This window comes from Salminus brasiliensis, chromosome 17 (assembly GCF_030463535.1).
Source record: "Salminus brasiliensis chromosome 17, fSalBra1.hap2, whole genome shotgun sequence".
NCBI classification, from domain to species: Eukaryota; Metazoa; Chordata; class Actinopteri; order Characiformes; family Bryconidae; genus Salminus; species Salminus brasiliensis.
Genome location: NC_132894.1, coordinates 26,706,331 through 26,728,820, shown reverse-complemented (window position 1 = coordinate 26,728,820; position 22,490 = coordinate 26,706,331). Strand labels below are relative to the sequence as shown.

Below are 22,490 nucleotides of genomic sequence, written 5' to 3'. Positions count from 1 at the left end.
TAACCTTAAGACTACACCCAGGACCAGGACTAGCAGGCAGCCAGCTGAGCCACAAGTGCAAAGAAGAGAGTGAGGGCAGTGGCAGAAGTATGGCAGGCATGTTAAACAGCAGACAGGGAAAGAGCAGAATTCAATATCTTATTGGGTTAGTGGTCCACAATACATGCTTACATGGACAGTAGGTATCAGTTTCTTCTTTATTTCATGTTTGCTTTTGGTTACAGTGCACATTCCTCAAGTGAGGAGGCCCAGAGGAGAGGAAAAGACTACATTGTTCAAATACAGTAGCCTCGTGTTTCAAAAGCCAAGCACAGTCCTCGGACCAAACTACAGTAGAAACACCTCTTTGCCACAGTTTCTCTTTTATTTGAAAAGTTGACAAAAAAAAACAAACAAAAAAAAAGCTGAAGGCCGAGAATCGGAGATCGCATATACTTTTTTTTAGCTTGATTTCCCAACACGTCAAGCTCTCAGCAGACATAAGTGTTAGGAAGCACAAACCAAACAGTTAAAGACATCATTGAAGCTATACGCCAGGACATTTCCCTGACTTTTATACTGAGAGAAGAAAAATAAAGTCTCAAGGATGTGCTGGTACAATGTATAATCAGGGTGGCAGAGAGGGGGGGTGAGGGGGGATATTAACATAGACACAGTGAGTGCAACAATTCTGACAAAAATAACCATTGGTATGTCTGAACCAACATTTAAGAGGATTATTTGTGAATTTTTTAAACAATCAACCTTTTAAAACATATGACTAAATAATGAACATTGACTGAACGGTTTTCAGAGGTCAAAAAAGGTCAAGTGGCGCAGTAATGAAACCAAGACCAAATACTTCTATTTCTTACATTTTATGTTACAACAATCACAAGAGGCAATAGAATATATCTATTATCTATTATATATATATATATATATATATATATATATATATATATATATATATATATATATATATATATATATATATATATATATATATATATATAGGGTCTGCATACTTTGGTTTCATTTTGGGGTAACGTTCACCTCTGTGGACAGATTTGGTTCAAATAATCAAACCAAAGTGCTTATAGAGAAGACGAGGGGTAGCCATTAAATATAAATCTCTGATCAAACCATCAGCCATGGCTGAGGGCTCATATTTACACAAAGAAAACATAATTCAGCCTAGCATATGTGCATTATTGTTATTACTGTAATTCAGGCTTTTCAAATGACTGCAAAGAAAACGCAGGGAAGCATCAGAGTCTGAAATCAGGTGATTAAGGAAAAAAAAAAAAAAAAAAGTGAGCGCCCTGATTGGAGCTGAAATGCATGCTCTGCTATTGTGATTTTTGGGGGGGGATGAGACATCCTGACAGCCCTGTAACAGGATGTAGAACAGCATGAGGAGCTCTTTTCAAGGGACCTGCTCCAGAAGGCATTGGTACCTCGCTTTACTTCAAAGACTGGTTTGTATGTGCATTTTCACACCCAAGCACTAAATATATCCAACAGCTCAGATGTTGCTAGACCAAGATGTTCACACTCACTCTCTCACACAGACGAAAACATTTAAAGAAGGTATGCCCAGTGAAATTGTGGCTGTATTGAAAAAAATTTCTCAATGCCCAGTGAATGTGCTGTTTATTGTGTGAAAACTGTAGCTAATAAATGAATACCAAAAGATGGGGAAAAAATATGATCAAGCATAGAACTTGTACAACTTTATTCATTGTTGTGCTTTACCTTGGGTCATACTTTTCCAAATATCAATTCAAATGACAAAAAAAAAAAAAAAGAAAAAAAAAAAAGATAAAGGTGGGACTGAAAATGGAACACCCAAAAGTCAAAATGAAAAAAAAAGAAACAGTCAATGAATAGGACTGATGATCAAAAGGTGTTTAAAAAACAAAACAAAACAAAAAAAAAACAAATATTTTGTTTTGTGTGCACTCAAGAGTTAACAGGTTGTGTAGCCGTGCAGAAGCAGATTTCTACTTCCGGAAACACCAGCCATTCACTGAAGATAAGACGAAATACCCAGAAGATGACTCCGACACATCGTCTTCAAAGCTAAATCAACATGTACAGTACAGACAGGCTGACTGCACGAGGCAGGCTGTCCAACGGACAGGGACGTAGACTACATAGTGTACCCATCCTAAGGCAGCCTCCTCTTCAAAAACTAGGAGACAGGAATGGCTGAACTTGCAGCTGAGACAAGGCAGGCACTGGACTACGACCCCTTTATGATGTGAAACAGAAATAGGCAAACAAGATGCAGGATCAGAATTTAAAAAAAAAAAAAACACACTAAACAATTTAACACGTGGGTTGACAAATCACTTATCATTGGTTTCTGTCCAGCATGTGACTGTGTGTAAAAGTGAAGTACACAAAAAAGCCTAGCAAGCAGCACAAACTTTCCCCAGGCAGCTGAACAAGTTTATTTTCCAGATTGCTCATTATTTTCTGATCCTTGAAACTCTTAAACATCTGCCAAAAGGTACGTATATGCACCCAGATCTTTTATTGATCAAAATTGTATATTTTTACGTGCACAGAAGCATTTTGTAAATAATTTGTCCTAAAGCGCATTAAAATTGTTAATCAGTCTAATTCTACTCCCAGAAACCACACCCAGGTTCTTGCAAACAAAGAAGCTGATTTTTTTTCCTTTTTTCTTTTTTTTTCTTTTTTTTTTGTTTCAGCCCGCCACAGCACCTCTTCCCCAGCTTGGTGTTTTTCTTTAATCAGATGGCTCCAGTGTTAGCTCAGCTAGGCCTGAGAGCATTGAGATCATGAGGAATGGGGGAGAGAGGACGTGGCAGCAGCGGTGGTGGAGCAGAGTGTCTTGCTTCGGGGGTTCTGATATAAAACTCGCACATTGCGATCTACACATTTATGTTTTGTCATAGTTTGCTGGTGCAGGGCCTCCGGTTGTACTCAAGATTTTCATGTGTCTTCGCTGAACCGCTGCAATTCATTCGGTCAACAAAATCCCCTTCATAAAAGGCAAAACACTTTTCTCTCTCTCGCTATGCCATTAAAAAAAGTAGATTAAACAAAAAGAAAAAGAAAAAAAATAATAATGACTTCTCTTCAGCAGTCCCTCCGTTTTAGCCTCAGCTTAGCTGGAGTTCTTACTGTGCCAGTCCAAAACGAGGCTGCAGGTATTGAAGTGTCTCCAGTCATTACTGTCTACTGGGGAGCCCCCCCTCCTTCCGCAGCATCCACCTTTGTCACTCATAGATATTTTCATTACCGTGTGTGGGGTGGGGGGGGTCTGCATGTTTGGGCAGGTAGGGGTAACTCCATCTTAAGGAAGTCTTTAAGTATTTTTTTTTTCTCTTCTTCCAAAAACAAAAGGATCAAGGAAAAAAAAAACTCTCAAAAAGCAAAGGACGAAAGGGGGAAGAGGGAAGCAGAAGGAAAAATCTCGCAAGAGAAGTTGGGCAGTGTTCCTGTTGAGGCGTGTGCGCGTGTGTGTGTGGTATTAGAGTGTGTGTGTCTGTATGTGGGAACGAGTGCAGTGTTTGTGTGTGTGTGTGGTTTCTACAGCAGGTCGACACGGCGGTAGTACAGCAGGTAGGCAGTGCGCTCTGCAGTCTGCTTCACCACCTGATACTGGTTGATCACTTTCACTGCCTGGTCGTCAATGCGCAGCCAGCCGTTCAGCCCGATGTGGAAGACATCTGTAGTGTAATGGCCGCCCGTGGCGCTGTTCCCATGGTGATAAACAACTGCAGAGTGATAAAATGGTCACAAATGAACACATCCTCAACTTATATCTTTAAGTGTGGAAATAGATGATTCATTTGGTGCATTTAGACATTATATACTAATTGAACTCATGATTTAACTAGAAGGCAACGGCCATCTGGGTTATGGGGATAAATTCTAGCTTTACCTAAGACAAATTCCAATCAATGTTCCTTTACAAACAACAGAATGCCAGGTGCCCTTCATTACAGAAGAAACAGAGACATTTTTCATTCTCCATTCTGTAATAGGGCAGGAGGTTTTACAGAAAACGATAACATTTGGAGGAAGCTTTTGGGAAAATTTACTGCATTGGTATAGCAACCAGGTGTTCCAGTACAAACTAGTTTCCATCAAGCGTAGGGCAAGGTTTTCCCTTCGAAGTCAAAACAAACAAGTAGCGCTAATATACTCCTGAGCCAGAGAGAGATGAATACGAGTCCATGGTCCCTAAAGGAGGGCAGCGCGCGTTTAAACACATCAGTGTGTGACGGCAAAGCAAGCCACTGGAAACAGCAGTAAGTGCGAATGAACAGAGCAAGAAAGGTCTTGATTGGTAAGCTTTCCTGCAATCATCCTCACTCAAACCACATTCATTATTAATTAGAACTATAGGGCCAAACCCAACAGCACTGAGCAAAAGATATCTCCTATATCAAGCCCATCCAGTCATCAGTTCATACATACATTTAGGCAACACAGAGTGCTACCATAAGTATGGTGCATAAGTATCTAGAAACTTCTAAATAGTGAACAGTTATTCACTACTGCTCAGAAGTAAAAAGGAGTTTGTGATGACCAATATCAGTAGCTGACCTCACAAATGCAGTGAAATATTCACTGTATTACAACAGCTGCATAAGACTTCCTAGAAGACTACAAGGCTGTTACTGCAGCAAAGACAGGGAATTCCCAGGATTTCAAAATAAATATTGGGTAAGCAAGGACCTACAGCCTTCTGGATATATACTGCAGACCTGGGACTGGAAGAGGAAAAAGGGAAAATCCTACATGACATTTCTAGGTTACCCAAGAGGCAATTGCATCATGCAGGTACAATCTGGGGCATTATTAGCAATGGCCTGACTTTCACATTAACCCAAAACAAAGACTTGCTTTTAAAATCACTACCCTATACTACAAACAGTCATTACAAAAAACAAAATATGTTTTAATCACTATGCCTTAATGAATGAGATGCATTGTAACTGATATATAGAGTGATTTTACATAAAGAAATGACACCACACACCTGCAAAGAGCCTGTAGGTTCTTTGGCCTTTCAATGTTTTGCTCCGTACTCCTGGTGAGAGGAGATCTACAGGGAGACAAGAGGCACAACATCTCTGCAATATATTACTTCAAACACACTTGCCATAGTCATCAGTTCTGAGAATAGTAAACCAGCCCTTAAAGAGGAAAGAAACCTGCAATATTCGTAGCACTTACTAAATTGAATCCAGATTACATGTTTTACTAGAGTCTAAGTGGGTCAGAACGTTGGCAGCACTTCTGTCCTCTAACTAGAGTAAGATGTAGCCTGCTTTGAATAGTAGAAACTACCCAGGCTAAAAATGCTAGCGTCTCAAGCTAGGCTTTCTTCAGGTTTTCATTGTTGATTTTGGCCCATGTTGCATTCGGTGGGAATGTCAAACCTCTATGTGGACCTTCGCATAGTCCACAAAACTATACCCATAAGAGGCACTTGCTTCCCTCAGTTACTGGCACAAGAAAAAAAAAATGCTGAGGTTTTAGAGAGGGCAGACGGGTGAGGGGATTACAGGTTGGTCATAAAATAGTTCAGTTCTGTAGGGAATAGGCCAGGCCTAAACAATAAATATGCAGCTGCGGTAAAAGTGGGCGGTTGGTGATCTGGACTGATTGAGTGTGAAACTAAAAGCATTTGACAAAAGGTGGCCAGATTAGATTTCTCTGACGAATATAGACGTGAATTAGCTGCCACATGATTGCAAGAACATTACTGAAGTTATTAAGTAGCCCCTCTTGCATAATGGGGGGGGGACTCCAGTTTAACACAACAGGACTTTTCAATTGCACATTAATTTCAAGTACTGCTAAAAGCCAAGAGGGAGGGGCACCAAAAACACCCAACATGACAAAAATTGACACCCCAAAAACCTAAGACAGGGGCACACCACATATACAGATCATTTTAAGCAGCACTCAATTCATCTTGTGTACATTCTCAGAGCCAAGCATACCTTTACTAATCTCCAGGTCAACAGGGTACTCAATGTTCTTGATCAGCTTTTGGCAGCCACCAGTCTTTTCAAAGACAAATCTCTTGAGGTGAAGCACCAGTACGGGAGGAAGCTCCTCTAGAGTCACCCTTCGACTGATCTCAATCTGTAACCACGGAAACAGTAAGAACATAGGAAGGGTAAGAAAGGCAGGGGGGGATTAAAGACCAACATAGAAGAGCTGGCAGTTACAGAAGAGGCAACAAGTCACACTCTTGCACCATCTCAATCATCTTCCTTCACGCAAAGCAGTTAGAGAGGGCTGGGCTCTCTGCTTTTTAACTTGCTGCTTCATTCTTACGGCAGCTAGCAATCTCAGCAGAATTTCTCAAGATAAAACCACAATACTGCTACAAAACACGGAACACAATGTAAAACAACCCAAAAGAGCTAATGCACAGATGTGGCACAGATGTTTTCCATTCCACAGTATTCAGGAAATTTACAAAACAAGTCTTAATTAGAGTCTCACCATTTTGAGCACCAAACACAAATATCCTTAAATCAGGACTGTCAGCAAGTCTGTGTTGCAAAGTAAGACTGCAAAGTATACAACTTATATAGTGAACCTTCACACACACACACACACACACTGGATTCACTAAAGCTTTCACTGGGAAAAAGAAAAAGCGCCACATAATCTTAAGATAAACATTAGAAAGCTCTTAAGTTTTTTTTCTTTTTTTTCTTAAGCCTTGTTTACCAATGACTAAAAACAATGAGGAGGATAAATGAGATCAAACTACATGGACTAAAAACAGCACACAAGTTATTGCTAGCACTTTCATAGATACTTTAGACAACTGCATCTTTTAGTGGCAGCACAGTTACTTCATTTTGAAATACTTACTTTCATATCTAATGTAGCATACTAATTGATAGAAACAGCATTGCTGTAACAGGCCTGTGTTACACACCTCCTGCTTAGTTTTAGTGGTATAGCCTTGAACAGACTCTCTCGCCACCATGGTCTCCAATGCTTCCTGTACTGTGCGTATCTTCTCCGATTGGATGTCCAGCGGCAGGGTGAAGAATGGCTGTAGAGTTGCAGACTCCTTCGAACTCTGCTGGTACACCACTGATCTGCAAACATGAATTTAAAAACAAATATAAAAAAATGCTTGTTCTCCTGTACTATCCTACATAGCTCTGCTTGCTCACAAACTTCAAGAGGTCACACAAGCTGCTTAAACTGTTTAGGCAAAGCAAAAACAGAAGTGAACATATGCTTCCAGGAACATGGGCCAGAAAGACTAGGCAAAACATCATATTTGCAAGACTTGAAATAACTTCTCAAATTGAATTCAGCATTACCCTGGTTACCCAAACATCATCCCATTTGTCTCCAAAATTAGTAATGGAGCATGCCAAGCTCGACCCTCACAACGAGTGAATGTCATTTAAGCCTTTTGGCCCAACAGGTTAAGGGCTTTTGCTTTTTGTAAGCCAGCGAGGCAGAGCCAAATAAGCAGTTACAATGCATAGCCAGAGAGAGAGAGAGAGAGAGAGAGAGAGAGAGAGAGAGAGAGAGAGAGAGAGATACACAGCTGTTCAAGGCTTGGTTTGTGATGGCTACAGGCAAGCAGCTCAGAGGCTGGACACTACGCCAGGAGAGCAGGCTGCGCAGAAGATGGCATGAGGCTTGTTTGGCTCTGCTACCAAATGTGGCGGCGCACAGCCAACAAAAAGAAGCTTTCAGCCGCTACTGGTGCCATGGCCCTGCAGCGCAGCGGGAAGAAAAATAAGCTTGTGGAAAACAGCAAAAATGGATCGCCAGTAAGAGTTCTACCTGCCAGAGGGGTCAAGTGTTTAGATATTGAGTGCTGAACAAGGCAGCAAGGATAGACTGACATCTTTGCCATTTGATTTCTCATCTTTTAATAACTCTCTTGGGGTAGCAACAGTAATGTAAAAAAGGGTACATGATTTATGAATGAGTAGTGGGTGAAGTATTCTACTAAAAGCAAACCAGTCCTAATAGCCTACCTGATGTGCCCTCCAAATATGTCTGTGATAGGGGTGCGGATGAAGTCAGCCTGGCGAGTGATTGAAGTCTTGTTTCTGGGGCCCACCTGTTCCCACTCGTCCTCACTGCCCTCCTCCCCCTCTCTCTCAGCTGGGTCCTCCTCGGCACTCAGGTGCGACCCTGGCCCATTGGGCATGGGTGCCTCTGCTTGTTGACAAAAATAATACTTTAAGAAAAGCCAAACATCATCTTGTATAGTGTTAAGCATAATCAAAGTACAGAAAAACAGATCTTTTAATGTACAACAAATCTGAGAACAAACAGCACTGTACAAAACACAGGAAAAAGGTCAGTAGCCATGAATGTTCAGTAAACAGAAAAGAACATACTCTCTTCCTGTGGAGAGATAAGCTTCTTCAGTGCCAGCATCTCCTCATGCAGTCCATTCAGGGTAAAACCCAGATACTCCTCCGCATCCTCCTGTCGACCCTGCAGGCAATGGGAAAGAAGAGATTCTCACTAATTAGCCAGCACTCCTGACAGTTAGTCTGAAGTCATCTCTGACTCAGCATGTACTCCATACTGCAGTACAGCAGGTGTGTCAGCAGACAGGGTTCTTTTGTTCTGTTCTTAATCAGCTTTGATTTCACTTCATTAAAAGTATCTGACTCTGCAAAAGCAAGGCTTCCTCTGGTGTGCAGATAAGTTATTTAGTAAATAAATGAAGCAGATCATGCTCATTTTCCAATTACAATCAGCACAAACATTTTGTCCTTCAGAAGAAACTGTAAATTCTGTAAATGTTTTTTTCAAATAATTGTAACGTCACATTCAAAGTCGTCTGAATAAATGTCTATATGTGTACACACGTTTTGTGGTTTTGGTGGGGGGGGGGGACAACTGCAGACAAGGGTCCCCTAATCAGTACCATCACAGCCCACAGGTGGATAACCACTGCTGACTACTTTAAGCAATTAATTAATTAAATAAGAACACTTACTTTCTCTGAAAGGCTGGATTTAATGAGGGTAAGGAGTCTGTAGATGTATGTGGGCTCAAAGGGAGCACCTGGTCGGATATCTTTAATCATCTTCTCTCCAGTTGCTGTGAAGTACAAGCAGAGATTAAAACTTCCATACAGATATGTAAAGGGCTAGGTGAAAATGCCCTGGTCCCTGAGTGGAAACTCACCTTGCTGTTTGGCCTTGGAGGGGACAGGCATGTTACTGAACTCATTCACAAGCCGGATGCTAGATAAGACACAGAATGTTCATCAATGGAAACTTGCATTAAGTGGTCATGCTCATGTTTCATGAATAGTGAAGCGTTGTAGGGCTACTAGGGTTGAGCAGGACCCAAATATTCCATTCCCGTCTCAATGACTGTTAAACAGTCAGTCTGACAACTGCAAATGTTAAACTGCTCTGAATCAGGAGAGAGAAGCTGGTTAGCTCAGCTGTTTAAACACATCAGACATGCCCTATTTTCTGGAGACTGCCCTCACTTTGAGATCCCGTCAACACAGTTAAATCCTACGGTATATATTGTTATACAGTATCAGGACTTACAAGTTATCCATCATTGGTGTGGAGGTGCAGGGTCGCTGCGTCTCACTGAAGATAGGAATAGACTTCATCAGATGATACATTGGGGGGCATGCAATCAATGCCTGCAGGGTCTTTTGCTTAGAGTCAAGGGCAAAACAAACAGAACAACAACAAAACAGAAGCACCAAGGACAACAATATTGAGAGTTGCCCAACAAAGCATAGAAAAGGATACAGCATTGATGTAGCACCAGTTTCCCTTGTTGATCAGTCCTCTTGGTTGCAAAGACACTGGTTTGTGTATCAACTTCACATTCTCGATAAGTTCTAACAGAACACGAGAGAAAAGCTCATGCAAAAAGATATTTTGAAGTTCATCAAAAGAGCTAAAACATAGAGGAGATGTCCCAACAGTCTCTGCCTCCATCACATAATTGTCACACATGAGGCTGGTGCAGGTAAACTGAGGAGGACACTGTGCCACGCCTAGGAAGGGAAGCTGTCATATGGATACAGTTCCCATGGTAACGTGGAATTCTGGGTCATGGTGTGCATACTAAAATTCACTTAAACGTAAAATTAGACAGCCAATCACATAAATACAGCAACATCCATGAGCAAATTCCCACAATCTCAGAATAATCAAAACACACCCCTTCAAAAATCACACTCTAAATCCAAATGTTCCTAGAGGGAAAAGACATCAGAACTGTGTAGCTTCCAACTTGTCAGGGATTTAGAATTATTCTCTTTATGGGGTTATCCCCAGCCCTTTGACAGAGGCATCATGGACAGAAACAGGAGGGGATAAATAAACCCACTGTTTATATCGCTAAAGTCACAAAAACATTGCTTCAACCAAGGCCATATCTACCTCTGTGGAAAAACTGCTTTAACATGTCATAAATAATACAGCAGATTGCTATGAAGATGGAAAATTCCACTTGAAAGCACCAGGAAAAGTTTTTTTTAAACTTCAGAGACGCCTGCAAATTATCTTTTCCATATCTATGGCTTACTGACATCCAAAAAGATGAAGCAGCCAAGCAGAGAAATAGTAAGTCACATGCACTCATTCAATCTTTAAAGTACTGGAAGAGACTGCTTGTTTGTCAGGAAAACCAACCACAGAAGCTGTCCAAGGGTTACTCAAGATCAGGATCTGTTACATCCATATTAGGAATTAGTCACTGAAAACTAGTCATTTTTGTTGAAATATGATCAAGCACCCAAAAGACATTGCCCAATTTGACCATTTTGTCCCTACATCATGAATATTGTCCCAGAGTGTGTTCTCTGGCACAAGATTTGTGGCTAGGCATCTGTAACGATGGCAAAGAAACAGATTACTGGTTACTAGATTTCTAAAGGTCACTGGCCAAGATGCTGCATCTGCTTCTCCCCTCTGCTTCAAGAAGTTCTGAAAACATAAATACTATTTAAATTCTATTTTTTGTGATGAGGCAGTCATATCTTTCAGAATATATGTTTATGACCATGTCTGGTTTGGCACATACTGCGTCTGCATGGCGTCATTTACACTTGCAACATTTGCTCTGTGGGGCAGTACAGCAGGCTTTATGAAAACACCACTGCAACATTTTCTTTTAAAAAAGTTAAAATCAGTCACTTCACTTACAGGATGTCTCGATTCGATCCAGTGGATCAGGATTGGAGAAAATCTAGGCATATTTTAATGAAAGGAAATCAGTCGTTTAATCAAAATCAAGTCTTTAGAGCTCCACTTGACAGCCTCGAGGCACCATTAACGGACCTCATTGCCAAGCTGGTGGCAGTGAGGATGTTCTCAGAAGGTAAATGAAAGAGTTTAGAGTCTGTAGCATATTTTACTACAGTAACTATTTTACAGGGAAACATAAAAATCTGAGTTTTATAAAACGGCCACTGAAAACAGAAAAAGTATTTAGAAACAAATGTAGACCAGAATGTCTCATAATAGAAACTTTGACTAAAAATTAAATGATTTCACTTTATTAGCAGCACATCTAAACTGTGTGGCTATAATATTTAAACAAACACAAAGACCGGACCAGTATAAAGAGACTCTACTACGAGATTCGATCAGGGGGAAAAATAACTGGATTGGGACAGGTCTACATTACTTTGCTTAATTTTAAAAAATAATAATAATAATAGAAAACCCACACACACACACACACACACACACACACACACACACACACACACACACACCTCGTCTACATATCCATGACAGATTTGAAGTTATTGGGTAAATGTTTCATGCCTGCACATCCACAATAAAATTTGTATTGCATTTTCCCTCTAAATTCTGCGCTGCTTAAGACTGAAAAAATACAAATATTCCATGTTGCTCACACCACAGACACAGTATGCGTAAAATCAGTTTAAGAGAGTTTTTCTAAATTGTCTGGTACTGCATTGCTGTCAGACCCAGAGAACCCACGCTCGGTCAATAGTTAGTTGCAAATCAAACATCAAAGAAAGTGACCAAGACCTGGTTCACTGAGCTGCATCTGACACAGCTGGCTGCACATTTGCCCCATCTGCTGTTCATATGAAAAAGCAACCTCTTTCCTCTCTCTAACAATTCACTCAAGATTGTATTCGCTCAAACCAATTTTTTCTGGCCAGGTTCCTAAAGCAGTAAACAAACTCCTACAGAAAATCCTACAGTGTCTCCTCAGCATCAGTATAAAAAATCCTGTGTCTTACACAGCATCCAGTACCTGAAGCATTGGACCTACTTTCTGTAAAGAGTTCTGCTGCCACCCAATGGCCAGCACAGCACAGCACAGGTACACATTTTAAAAACACAATGGGATAACGAACATCTAAAATGGCAACTGACCTAATTTGTGTAACTACTTTGCAATTGTCCAATTAAAACCATCAGGAGAAAAAAAAAAGAAAAAAAAACTAAAGTAGCGTGGTTTATATTCCGGCTCATAATTAGGTTACACCCTGTAACCCGTTAATTGAGGCTCACTGCGTCACTGATGAGCACAATTCAGTGTTTTATATAAAGTAGTGAAGTGCTTTCAGGATACAATATTGTATTGACTACTCATAAGTCCTTGCTGTGTAGATACCATACCTGCCAATTTAGGGGCCATTGGATCCTCAGACACAGGAACAGGGCCCTCCCGCGTTTCACAAACCTTCTCAGGAAGTTCAGTGGCAGCTGGGGACACAGCCACAACAGTGGGTGCATTTTTCACTTCCACATAGGCCTGAGGACCTCCAGGCAGAGGCTTGGAGTTGTGGAAAAGGCTGGCCCAGGATTTGGGGGGGTTGACCACAGATGATGCTGATGCTGGAGCGGGTGAAGATGCCTGCTCAGCCACAGGCTGTGCCTCTGAGTCTGAGGGTGGTGGGACAGGAGTGGAGTCTGGCTGCGTCTCCCTTGTCTCAGAAGAGTCCAGGAGTCTATCTGCAGATCCGTTGGCAGAGGACAACTCCAGCAGCCCGTTAGGCTGGCCCATGCCCTCAGGCCGGCCCTCATCAGTAGTAGCAGAAGCAGGTGCAGTGGTTGCCACAGCAGCAGGAGGAGGAGGGGGCGAAGTCGGGCAGGGGCTTTGCCCTCCCCTGCCCAGCAGTTCAGGGCTCTCCAGAGCCAGAGGCTCTGCATGCTGCTCTGCAGTCCTGGCCCCCTCCGCCAGCCCACTGCTCTGAGAGGAAGAAGAGGAAGACGACGAGGAAGCCACAATGTTATTGTCCGACAAAGAGGCAGCTCCGCTCGTCAAGTCCAACAAGGAGTCATCAGGGCTATCACAAGTCCTCTGACTGGAGGGAGGGGCACCCAGAGCTGTGGATGAAGTGGAAGTGACAGGGGCAGTTGGGGCCAAACTCGGCCCCGGCAGCACCTCGCCAACCATGTCCTCTGAAGGCAGAGCTGAAGCGCCAAGGGCATGTCCATTCACTAGCCCCGAGCCTGCCACTCCATCCACAGCCCCACCGCTGCTGTTGCTGGAGCCCTCCAAGTAGTTGTAGTATCCGGGCGGTCGTTTTTTCTTTTTCTTCCGCTCCCGCTGGCCCAGACTGCTAGAGACCCCATCCAGGTCGGAGCAGGCCTGTTGGGTGTCTAGGGCCGAGGCCTCAGAGTCTGCACAGTCCACAGAATTGAAGTCTGCACCATCTGGAATGTCAGCAACGGGTGTGGCCGTGGGCAGGGCCTTCTGAGCCGGCTGGCAGCCCAGGATGAACTCAGGAGCCTGAGGGTTCAGAGTACTGGATACTTTACATAAGGGGTCTTTCATGTCCACCGTTTCTGAGCTCATCACCTCGTCCACACCAAACTCAATGTGCTGGTAGTCTTCTCCTGCAGATTACATTTAGCATACGCAAATAAGAGGTACTGATTCATGTCCAGTTTCAAATGACTTATCCTTATCCTTTTTGTTCATCCTTTTCTTTCCATAGAACTACAATAACAAAATTAATTTCCCATTAACCTTACCAAAAACATCACAAAAAGTAATGTAAAACAATAATTACCATGTACTTAAATATAGGGCTGGCCAGAATAGTGTTTTGCAGGTTTTGAAGCAAGTTTGTTTTTGCAGTGTAAAACATCAATGTATTTTTTTTAACGGTTTATACGGTTAAGATTTAGGCATGTAACTTACCAAGTGGTATTTTGATGAAGCTACACATTTTTGATATGATTCATCAAACTTGCCATGCCTTCATAGTATGCAAACCTTTTATTGAAAATGCATGTTTTTGGTATGAAGTAATTTCCCACAGTTGCCATGTGATTTCACAAACCATTTATAAGCTTTGTAGATACTTCACCCACAGTCAAGTAAATATATATTAAATTCATCTTAATTTTCCCCTCCCCTAAATCTTAAGGCAAATCATATTACTGTTCGACCAACTCCGTCTAACCAGATTGTTGAAATCTGAACTTCTGTAGATAATTTTAAAAAGTGCTGATGTGTTATGATTTTTTTTAGGGCATCTCTGCTTTGCAACGGCTACTTGGAAAGTGAGGCCACAATGCTGTTGCTATTAAATACTGTATAAAGACAATACTAATGTAAAAATTATTCACACTATTCTGGTCAGCCCTACCAAAACATCTATTCCACATTAACAGTAATTATTGCCCCATTACCCCAAAGTTGAGGTCAGTCTCATTCACAAAAGTGGCTGCTGTGCTGTGATGCAAGGAAGTGAAGCAGTAAGAGACGATTTGAAATGATCCTAAGAACTGTGTTAATGATTACAAGTCAAAAAATTCTCAGGAAAAAAAAAAAATGCTCAAAGTTAAATAACCAGCTCCAAGCCACCAAAAAGTCACCATGGAGGAAAAAAGGAACAGGGTTACTGATTTTTGTGTAGTAATTCGATAATGGCCATAGTTCTCGGTTAGTATTAATTCAACAGGGTTCATTCCAAGAGAGAAGGGAGGACACAGCTATTAAGGGTCAATATATCTGACAGAACAAGAATGTTGTTTTTAATGGTTTGTTAGAACTCCTTGAGGACTGCCACTATACCCTGGAGCAGTTCTCTTGAGGGGTATTAGCAGAGAATGTCCAAAAGGCTAATTATCGCTTAAAAACCTTAAGTCAACTCCAAGCCTGCTGTGCAGATGCATTTATACGTCAGAGAGGAATCTGTTGGCATCTAAGCATGCAAAGCTTCACAGATTATCAAACAGGCAGAAATGAGAGGGAAGGGTTTCAGATTGATAAAAGGCAAAGTTTAGAAAGCAATCTGAGTTTTAGAACCGGCTGAAGTTCTGCAGCGTAAACAAGAAGAATAAGGCACTGTGCGTCAAACCCACAACTCACCGCAAACCTGCCGTCTCATAGATTCCGTTATGTAAGGCACAGCAGGAGGGCAGTAACCTCCTAAATGGTTAATACAAATCAGGGTAAATAAACAGTAATGAGAGGGCACTGTAATTTTGTTGGCACTTTCGCTGGTTCAGGATCAGGATCAGATCAGGGCAGAAGTGTACAGAGCATTCTTTAAACTTCTCAATGATTACGATACAAGGCGCTCAGGCACTGAAGAGGGAATCTTTTCAACATCAAGATGCTGAACAGCCCTAAATAAGTGGCAGACGTGAGGAATTTTAATCACTGAGTTTTCTGGGGGATCTGAGGTCATAACCACTGACTGAATTAAAGCATGGACATTAAGCAATGACCTTACCTGAGTTATGGCTGACGCAGGAGACTTTGTCATTGAAGGGGGGAAGCTGTGTATTTAGGAGGAAGAAACAAGAAAACCATGAGCAAAGCTGTAAATACAACAACCATCATATAATGCTTTGACATGCACATTGGACTTGTTCTCACAACGCAAGATCATTCCAATGTTAACCATGGTGTTGTAATAAAATATGAAAAATTATGCATTATTCATTTGCTTGGCCAACTCCAAGTCTAGATGACCAGCATTGTTCTATATTCTATATCTATATTCATCATGTCAGCTCTGTGAACACTAACGAGATTACAAAAAGCCATTAGCGAGATTGGCTGTATGATGGCAACATAAAATACATCAATGACAGCTACAGACAATCTCCAATTAAACATTTTTTTTTTTTAAATATGACCTTTATTACCTCAACATAACATCGAGGAGTCACAAAGAACTGATTGAACTCATCTGGGCTGAACTCCCCAAAGATGTACTGCAAGAAAAAACAAACACCAATTATCACATGTTCCAAATGTTCTAAAATTAAGACCCCTCCACCACCTAAACGTGAAGAACCTTTCATTGAATGGAGCATTTATATAGACCTAGAGATAAGACACCCACACATCATAATTACAAGTATGCAGATGCATACCTAGGATCAATAGGCTTGACACCAAAACACACACTTTGCTCTCTTAGTTTAAATTTTTAACATCAGTTAGAATTTTGGTTGAACCTTTTCTAGTCCTCTTATGATAATGATATGTACAATACAATTTTCACATATGTATGCAGTGCGTTATTCTTCCCGCTCTTCTTTCCTTCCTGTTCTGCATTGCTTTTTTCCTTTGTTTACGCGGTCTTGTTTTGCTAGCATTTCATGAACATGCATTATATTAGAAATACTTTTAATTTGCATAAAAGCTGTTGCATACACATACTTCCTGCATTAGCACCTCTTTACTCGCTTTCAGATTTACTTCAAGGTTTTTTTTTGCATTTAAAGCTTTAAACAACTTCCCACTACTGATGTTCCCATTGTGCTTTAAAATTTCAACCTAAAACCCATCTCAACTGTTTAGTATTTAAAAGTGTTTAATATGTCAGTTTTTATTTATTTCTGTTGCTGTCCTGTTAAATAAAGAAATGTAATCCCCCCATGTGAATTTAACATCTAAACTGGTTTGTCCCCATATTCCACTTTATTATGCATCTACTCTTTTCAAATGTTTTTCTAATGCTAGTCAAATCTCTTGTTCACTGAAGACTGCATTAAACGTGAACAACTTAATTTTGCATACATTTGGACAATCTGTCATTTGTTATTCATGCGTTGTATGACAGATACTGGATACAGACAACTGTCTGGCCTGCTTTGACAAATCAAGAACGCTGACATACATCGCTTTAGTGCTTCTGGAGGTGTTTGGAGCTGTGTGAAATGTGAATGTGATGCTGAGGTGAGTTTACAGGCAGCAATATGCACTGCCGCAGCTTTGTGAGAACACCTTTTAGTCTGCAATCCAGTTTCATAGGCTTGCACAGGATCACCCAGAAAAAGGGGGAAAGGGGTGAGTAAAGGAAAGCTAACCAAAACACAGTCCAAGTAAACGCAACCTTAAAGTCAGAAAATCCAATATCATTTGATTATCAGTTTGGGAAAAAGTTAAGCACTAACTGAAAAGTGATGAGTCATGTAGCATTAGCATGGCAATATGGCTCCCACATGCCCCACTTAGAGAGAGAGAGAGAGAGAGAGAGAGAGAGAGAGAGAGAGAGAGAGAGAGAGAGAGAGAAACAATGCGAGTGAGTGAACTTCAAAGCCAGCTTTTGACTGAACTGAGGAAAATATCAATACGCCTACATTTTGCAGCCAATTTCTAGACCTTACTGTTTAACAGTTTTCAATGCCAAAACAGAACTGGCTTGAAAACTGGTCTGCCCTGTAACAGACCTGCCCCCTCCCTGCTCCGCAAGAACATCTATTCGTGGGAAAACCTATTGATAAAAGTTACATCAACCTCACATTCCCCTGGGGAGGCTCCTAGAGTTGGCATATCAGAATCCTTGCTGCGTTCTCATTTGTTTTAACAGCTGTAATAGGACCGCCGGATGCTTTGTGATGTTGCATCCCTAACATACTTCACATGACACGCCTGGGCACAAGCAGTGTCCAGAGAAGGCAGTGCCCTGAGAATACACTAGACCCATAGACCAGAGTGAGACCGGCATTTCTGCAGTTCACTTTAGAAAATCCTATTGCTTCCAACTGAGATTAACCCCAAGTATCTCTGGCCTACAATAAAGCTTCTCACCAGATGACCTACCAACAGCTACAAAGTAGGAAACACTGAAAGACATCTTAACCAGAGAAGTACTGCTTAGGTTATTTGATACAAAATGTCTGAAGCCACTTGCCATCCATACAGCTACACATTCTTTCACAGTACAAGAGAAAAAGGTTAGCACCAACATTGACAAACCACCAGAATAAATACGACCCAAAACTGTTTTTTTTTGCTCTTCAAACTGGTCACACCAAGCTTATCCAATCTTTGTCTGTCTGAGAATGGTGACCCCACTCCCCTGCCACTAACCTGCTTTCCCCCAGCAGTCTATAATTAACTTAATCCCAATAGCACCACAAGCGTAACAGTCTGTTGTGTACTGAGTGGTTTGCAGAAATTCAGCCCTAAATAGAGGGAAGACACTTGCATATGAAACATGAAGATGCATAAAGTTTTGAGATCTGTTCAAATAAGAAAATCTAAGATTACCTAAACAGGGGCGAATAGTTACTAGAAGCACACACTTAACTCCTTACAACAACAGGTTGAAAGGGAAAAGTGAAACAGGCTCTGTAAACGTGGAGATAAATCCCCCTTCACGCTGAGCGCTGGACATATGAAAAGGCAGCCAGAGAAAAAAGAAAGTGCAGCTCAAGCACATGTAACTCTTTGCAACTGACCACTGCTGAAACGGCACTACAAGTGACAAACAGCGAGCTGTTATCCGACGGCCTCTGGGCTGCTAATACAACCACAACAGAAAGAATGTCCCTTTGCCTCTTTCTGCAGGCATGCCACACGTACCACACTAAGCTCCCCCTCGCTGGTCATTTGGAGAGGGGATTACCTCAAATTAGCCATCTGTATTATTTCAACATGCTGTGGTGACGACACACTCACGAAACAAGAGACACAACCGGGGCAAGGTACACGCAATATGGGCCATCATGAGTTTTAGCATGTCACTCAAAATTGCTTAACTGTGTCTTCTGATGCAGTATGTGGAAACATCAACACTATCATTTCATCTAAGATGAAACTAAAAAGAAATTCACATTCACGTGTAAAGTCATACCTCGAACATACCGCAGTACTGCTGGGCGAGATGGAATTTTATAAAACCCTCTCTCTCTCTCTCACACACACACACACAACCAAACACCTGTAGGCCAATGGGGAGCAGAGAGGAGTGGCTCCACTGGATTTTCAGGTTACAACACTATTGCCCACAACTGATAAAATGTGCACCTTGCAATCTCACCCACTGCCGCATATGCCCCCTGTCCCACTTTTATTTAATACCTTTTTACCACCACTGACCAGACAGTTCACCACATATGGCTAAACCCAACTGCATTAGAGCATAACATTAAATCAAACAAGCACACATTTAGCATATGTGCTGGTTCACACTCTGCATTGTAACAGCAAACCAACAGAACCAAAACATCTTAATCAAAAAATATATGAACCATCTCTTTTTAAATTTGCTACAAAGAAATGACAACCGAGTTCTTTTGCCACACCCTTTAGTGTTTCCCTAACTTCCTTTTTCAGTTTGCTTTTTCATTCAAGGACCCTGACAGTCAACCCACCTCCCTCCCTGCCTGCCGCTCATGTGACACTGAAACAATTCAGCGTTGCTCCATCCCTGCTAGAAATGGCCAACTGAAACGGTCACAAACCCTTAATAGATACATAACCTCAACCAGCTTGCATGACACACTGCAAAAGAATCTGCCAGGCAGGAGATGCATGCATTTCAAGCAGTTGCTTGGGTGAAGCAGACACTTGTTTACACAATGTGGAATTGCAGGGACATCAGGAATTTTTCTACTGTAAATGGTGACCATTTGGAGCTGAACTGGACGAATTTGTATGCTGTGGTTTAAGTACAGCAAGTAGGCATAACTAACATGTGGGCACTTTTTTGTGTCTGAAACACTGCACATATCCTGGACTCATTTACGCACAGGGTGACAATGCTGGCACCAGTAAAAACCTCCACTACAGGCACAATACAGCTAGAGCACCATAACTGCTCAGAGTTAGCTGTTCCAATATGAAAATTACCTTGACCGTAGTAATCCACTTCTCACATAGTGTGTGGGTGATTTAATCAACTATGAATGAATGAACTCTAATCGTCATTCAAATATGAAAACTGGACGTTTTATGAGAGTGTAAAGAAACTTCACACACCAAATTAGCACACTGATGGCTTTTCAGTGCTATAATTAAGCAGCTACTTCCTCAGAGCTACAAAACATTAGGGGGCTCTCTTTATTTAATGGGAGAACTTCATTTTTTTTTATATTCGAAACAGAAAACTCGACCTGAAGGGCAAACAAGATAACTAAAGCTTGAAATCCAATGAAATGCCTGTTTGTCAAGGCGCTAGATCCGCGTTAACTAACTCCTTACCTTTCACATACTAATACCCTTAATGCCTCATTACCCACCACACGGCAAGGCTGTGGTGCGAGTCAGCTAGCATACCTTCCTACTGAAGAGGGTAACGTTAGACAGCTAGCTAGCCAAGTTATCCGCCTCGTTAAAACGGCTCACTCTCAGACTAGCTATCTCCACATTGAGCGAAAATCATAATCCGTATCGCGAACAAGTGACGAGAAAACGAAAAAAACGGACAGTGGCTTTAGTGGCTGCAGAGCCATCCCGAAGAGGCGGGGAGCTAGCTAACGTTAGCTAAGTGGCTAGCTAACGTCAATGCATGCGCGAATTGGCAGTCGGAGCAAGTTCACTTGCTAGCTCCCAGGATAAGACCATCTAAAATAAAAAAGGTTAACGCTGAAGTTTATAATAGATTTCATTTCAGCCACATAAAGCGTTAAAAATCGCGTGTCGTGGTTTCTATTAACCGCCTAAGCCAATGAATGATATTGAATGAAATCGCTAAAAACGAGCAACAACGAGCCCGCCCCCAATCAACAGGCCCACCACACTGTCAAGTCATTAGCTACCACCACCTGACCAGCAGCCACGATTCCTTTAAAACACTAGCTAATACAGTGCATAAAGGACTCGTTACAGTGTGGTCTTATTAGATGTAGTATATTAGGTCAGGGTTTGCTCACTGATTTACAAAAATATATATTCGCTGAACATGCAGTTTGCGAGTATCCTCACAGTGCCTAGTCACATTAGCTCTGTTAGCCAGCTAGCGGCCGTTAACTGGAGCTGCATGCTGCCAGGAACGGGCCTGCTGCAGTTGGGCCAGGCGCACACTCACTCACACCACATTGCTCAACTAAGAAAAACGTCACACCAGAGATGAACAACGCTTTACGGCTTTCCCTGCTAAACGCCGAATCCTGGTTTGGTAAAGCATCAACGCAACGGCGCTACTAACGCCCCTGGTAGCGAGCTAGGCTACTGAATGTGGTGAATGTGAGGAAGCAGGCTGTGGGCCTGCACCACGCTGGAGAGCTGCGTGTGCGTGCGTGCGTGCGTTTCAATGAGCACTCCAGCACAAGCATGAGCGAGTTAGCTAGCTAGCTAGCTACATTTTACACCACACGTCCTCCGCATTCAAACACAGCGCACAGCTAATACTATCGCACTCCAGCCGTCCCATCTCGAGATGTATGTCCGTTAAAAAGACTGAATTCGTTGCGGGGAAAGCCGGAGCTCGTGCAGCTGAGCGCTACCTGGTTGCTGCGTGAAGCCATGCTCCCGGTGAAATCTGCCCTCTCCTCAACCACACGACGAATATTCTCTCGGGGCAGAAGATCTGTTTTGCAGCTGCAAGACTTTCACAGGCAGTCGCCTACTGTGTCATGCCCTCCATTCCCCTAGTCGCCACTCTCGCCGCGGTTTTATTTCGGGTTGTGTGCCGCCGCTACACCGAGTCACGCTGCTTCACCCGCCGTCGCCGCCATCTTTGTCTCGCCTCTCTCTCTACTCTCTCTCGCGCTCGCACACACACACACGCGCACACACACACACACACTCTCTCGTTCACGTCCGGGGTAGGAGGGGACGCGCACATTCAAACTTCTGGGACTTAGCGGGACTGTAGCCGCAGCGCATGGGGCAAAGCAAATCCTCATTTTAACAACCGACACGCAGCAGCAAGAACTTTACAAACGATTTAGCTATTTATTTATTCACCGAGTCAGCTTTATTCTCATGTTTCTCATACACAGTGATTTATATTCAGTGAGTGATTTTGGGCCTGATGTTTTTGAGACACATTTGACCAATTTTACACATGAATGACCCTGACCTCTCCAGCTTTTGGACATGCTTGGTCATTTTACATTACCTTGGAGAACACCTCTTTATCCATTAAGTTCAATTTCAGATCCTGTATCCTTTCAGATCCTATAAGTTCAACAGTTTGTTTATGTTACTGCGTCTATTATAATTCATTCTGTTTGCAGTTGCTTTGGTTTGTGTCTTTTTAAGAAACTTCAACTTCAGTCAGAAGTTGAGAAAATGAACGTAAATGGACAGAGGTAAAATATTGTAGGCTGAATAGATGACTA

The 22,490-nt window shown here is 42.0% G+C and overlaps 1 protein-coding gene across 5 annotated transcripts; it reads right to left on the bottom strand.

The window, feature by feature from the left end:
* Positions 1-1,000: 1,000 nt before the first annotated feature.
* Positions 1,001-21,891, bottom strand: usp10 (ubiquitin specific peptidase 10). 5 transcript variants are annotated; one of them, XM_072659926.1, is made up of 15 exons: positions 21,651-21,891; positions 16,116-16,184; positions 15,698-15,743; positions 15,331-15,390; positions 12,624-13,847; positions 9,762-9,853; positions 9,549-9,658; positions 9,172-9,230; positions 8,981-9,084; positions 8,370-8,469; positions 8,001-8,187; positions 6,932-7,097; positions 5,976-6,120; positions 5,006-5,071; positions 1,001-3,734 (listed from the first exon to the last, which is right to left on the bottom strand). In XM_072659926.1, the coding sequence occupies exons 1-15, from the start codon at positions 21,669-21,671 to the stop codon at positions 3,547-3,549; spliced, it is 2,637 nt and encodes an 878-aa protein (XP_072516027.1). In that variant the 5' UTR covers positions 21,672-21,891; the 3' UTR covers positions 1,001-3,546. The 5 variants fall into 5 exon arrangements, with proteins under 5 accessions (XP_072516027.1, XP_072516028.1, XP_072516029.1 ...); XM_072659927.1 differs by having other exon boundaries at positions 8,001-8,184; XM_072659928.1 differs by lacking the exon at positions 15,331-15,390.
* Positions 21,892-22,490: the final 599 nt, after the last annotated feature.

Bases quoted from the DNA above. Each gene is read 5' to 3' on its own strand.
- usp10 (XM_072659926.1), bottom strand. From the start codon at position 21,671: ATGGCTTCACGCAGCAACCAG. The intron at 16,185-21,650 runs GTAGCGCTCAGC...TTTTTCTTGCAG, and splicing joins TGGCTTCACGCAGCAACCAG to TACATCTTTGGGGAGTTCAG. The intron at 7,098-8,000 runs GTAGGCTATTAG...TCATGTTTGCAG, and splicing joins ATATTTGGAGGGCACATCAG to ATCAGTGGTGTACCAGCAGA.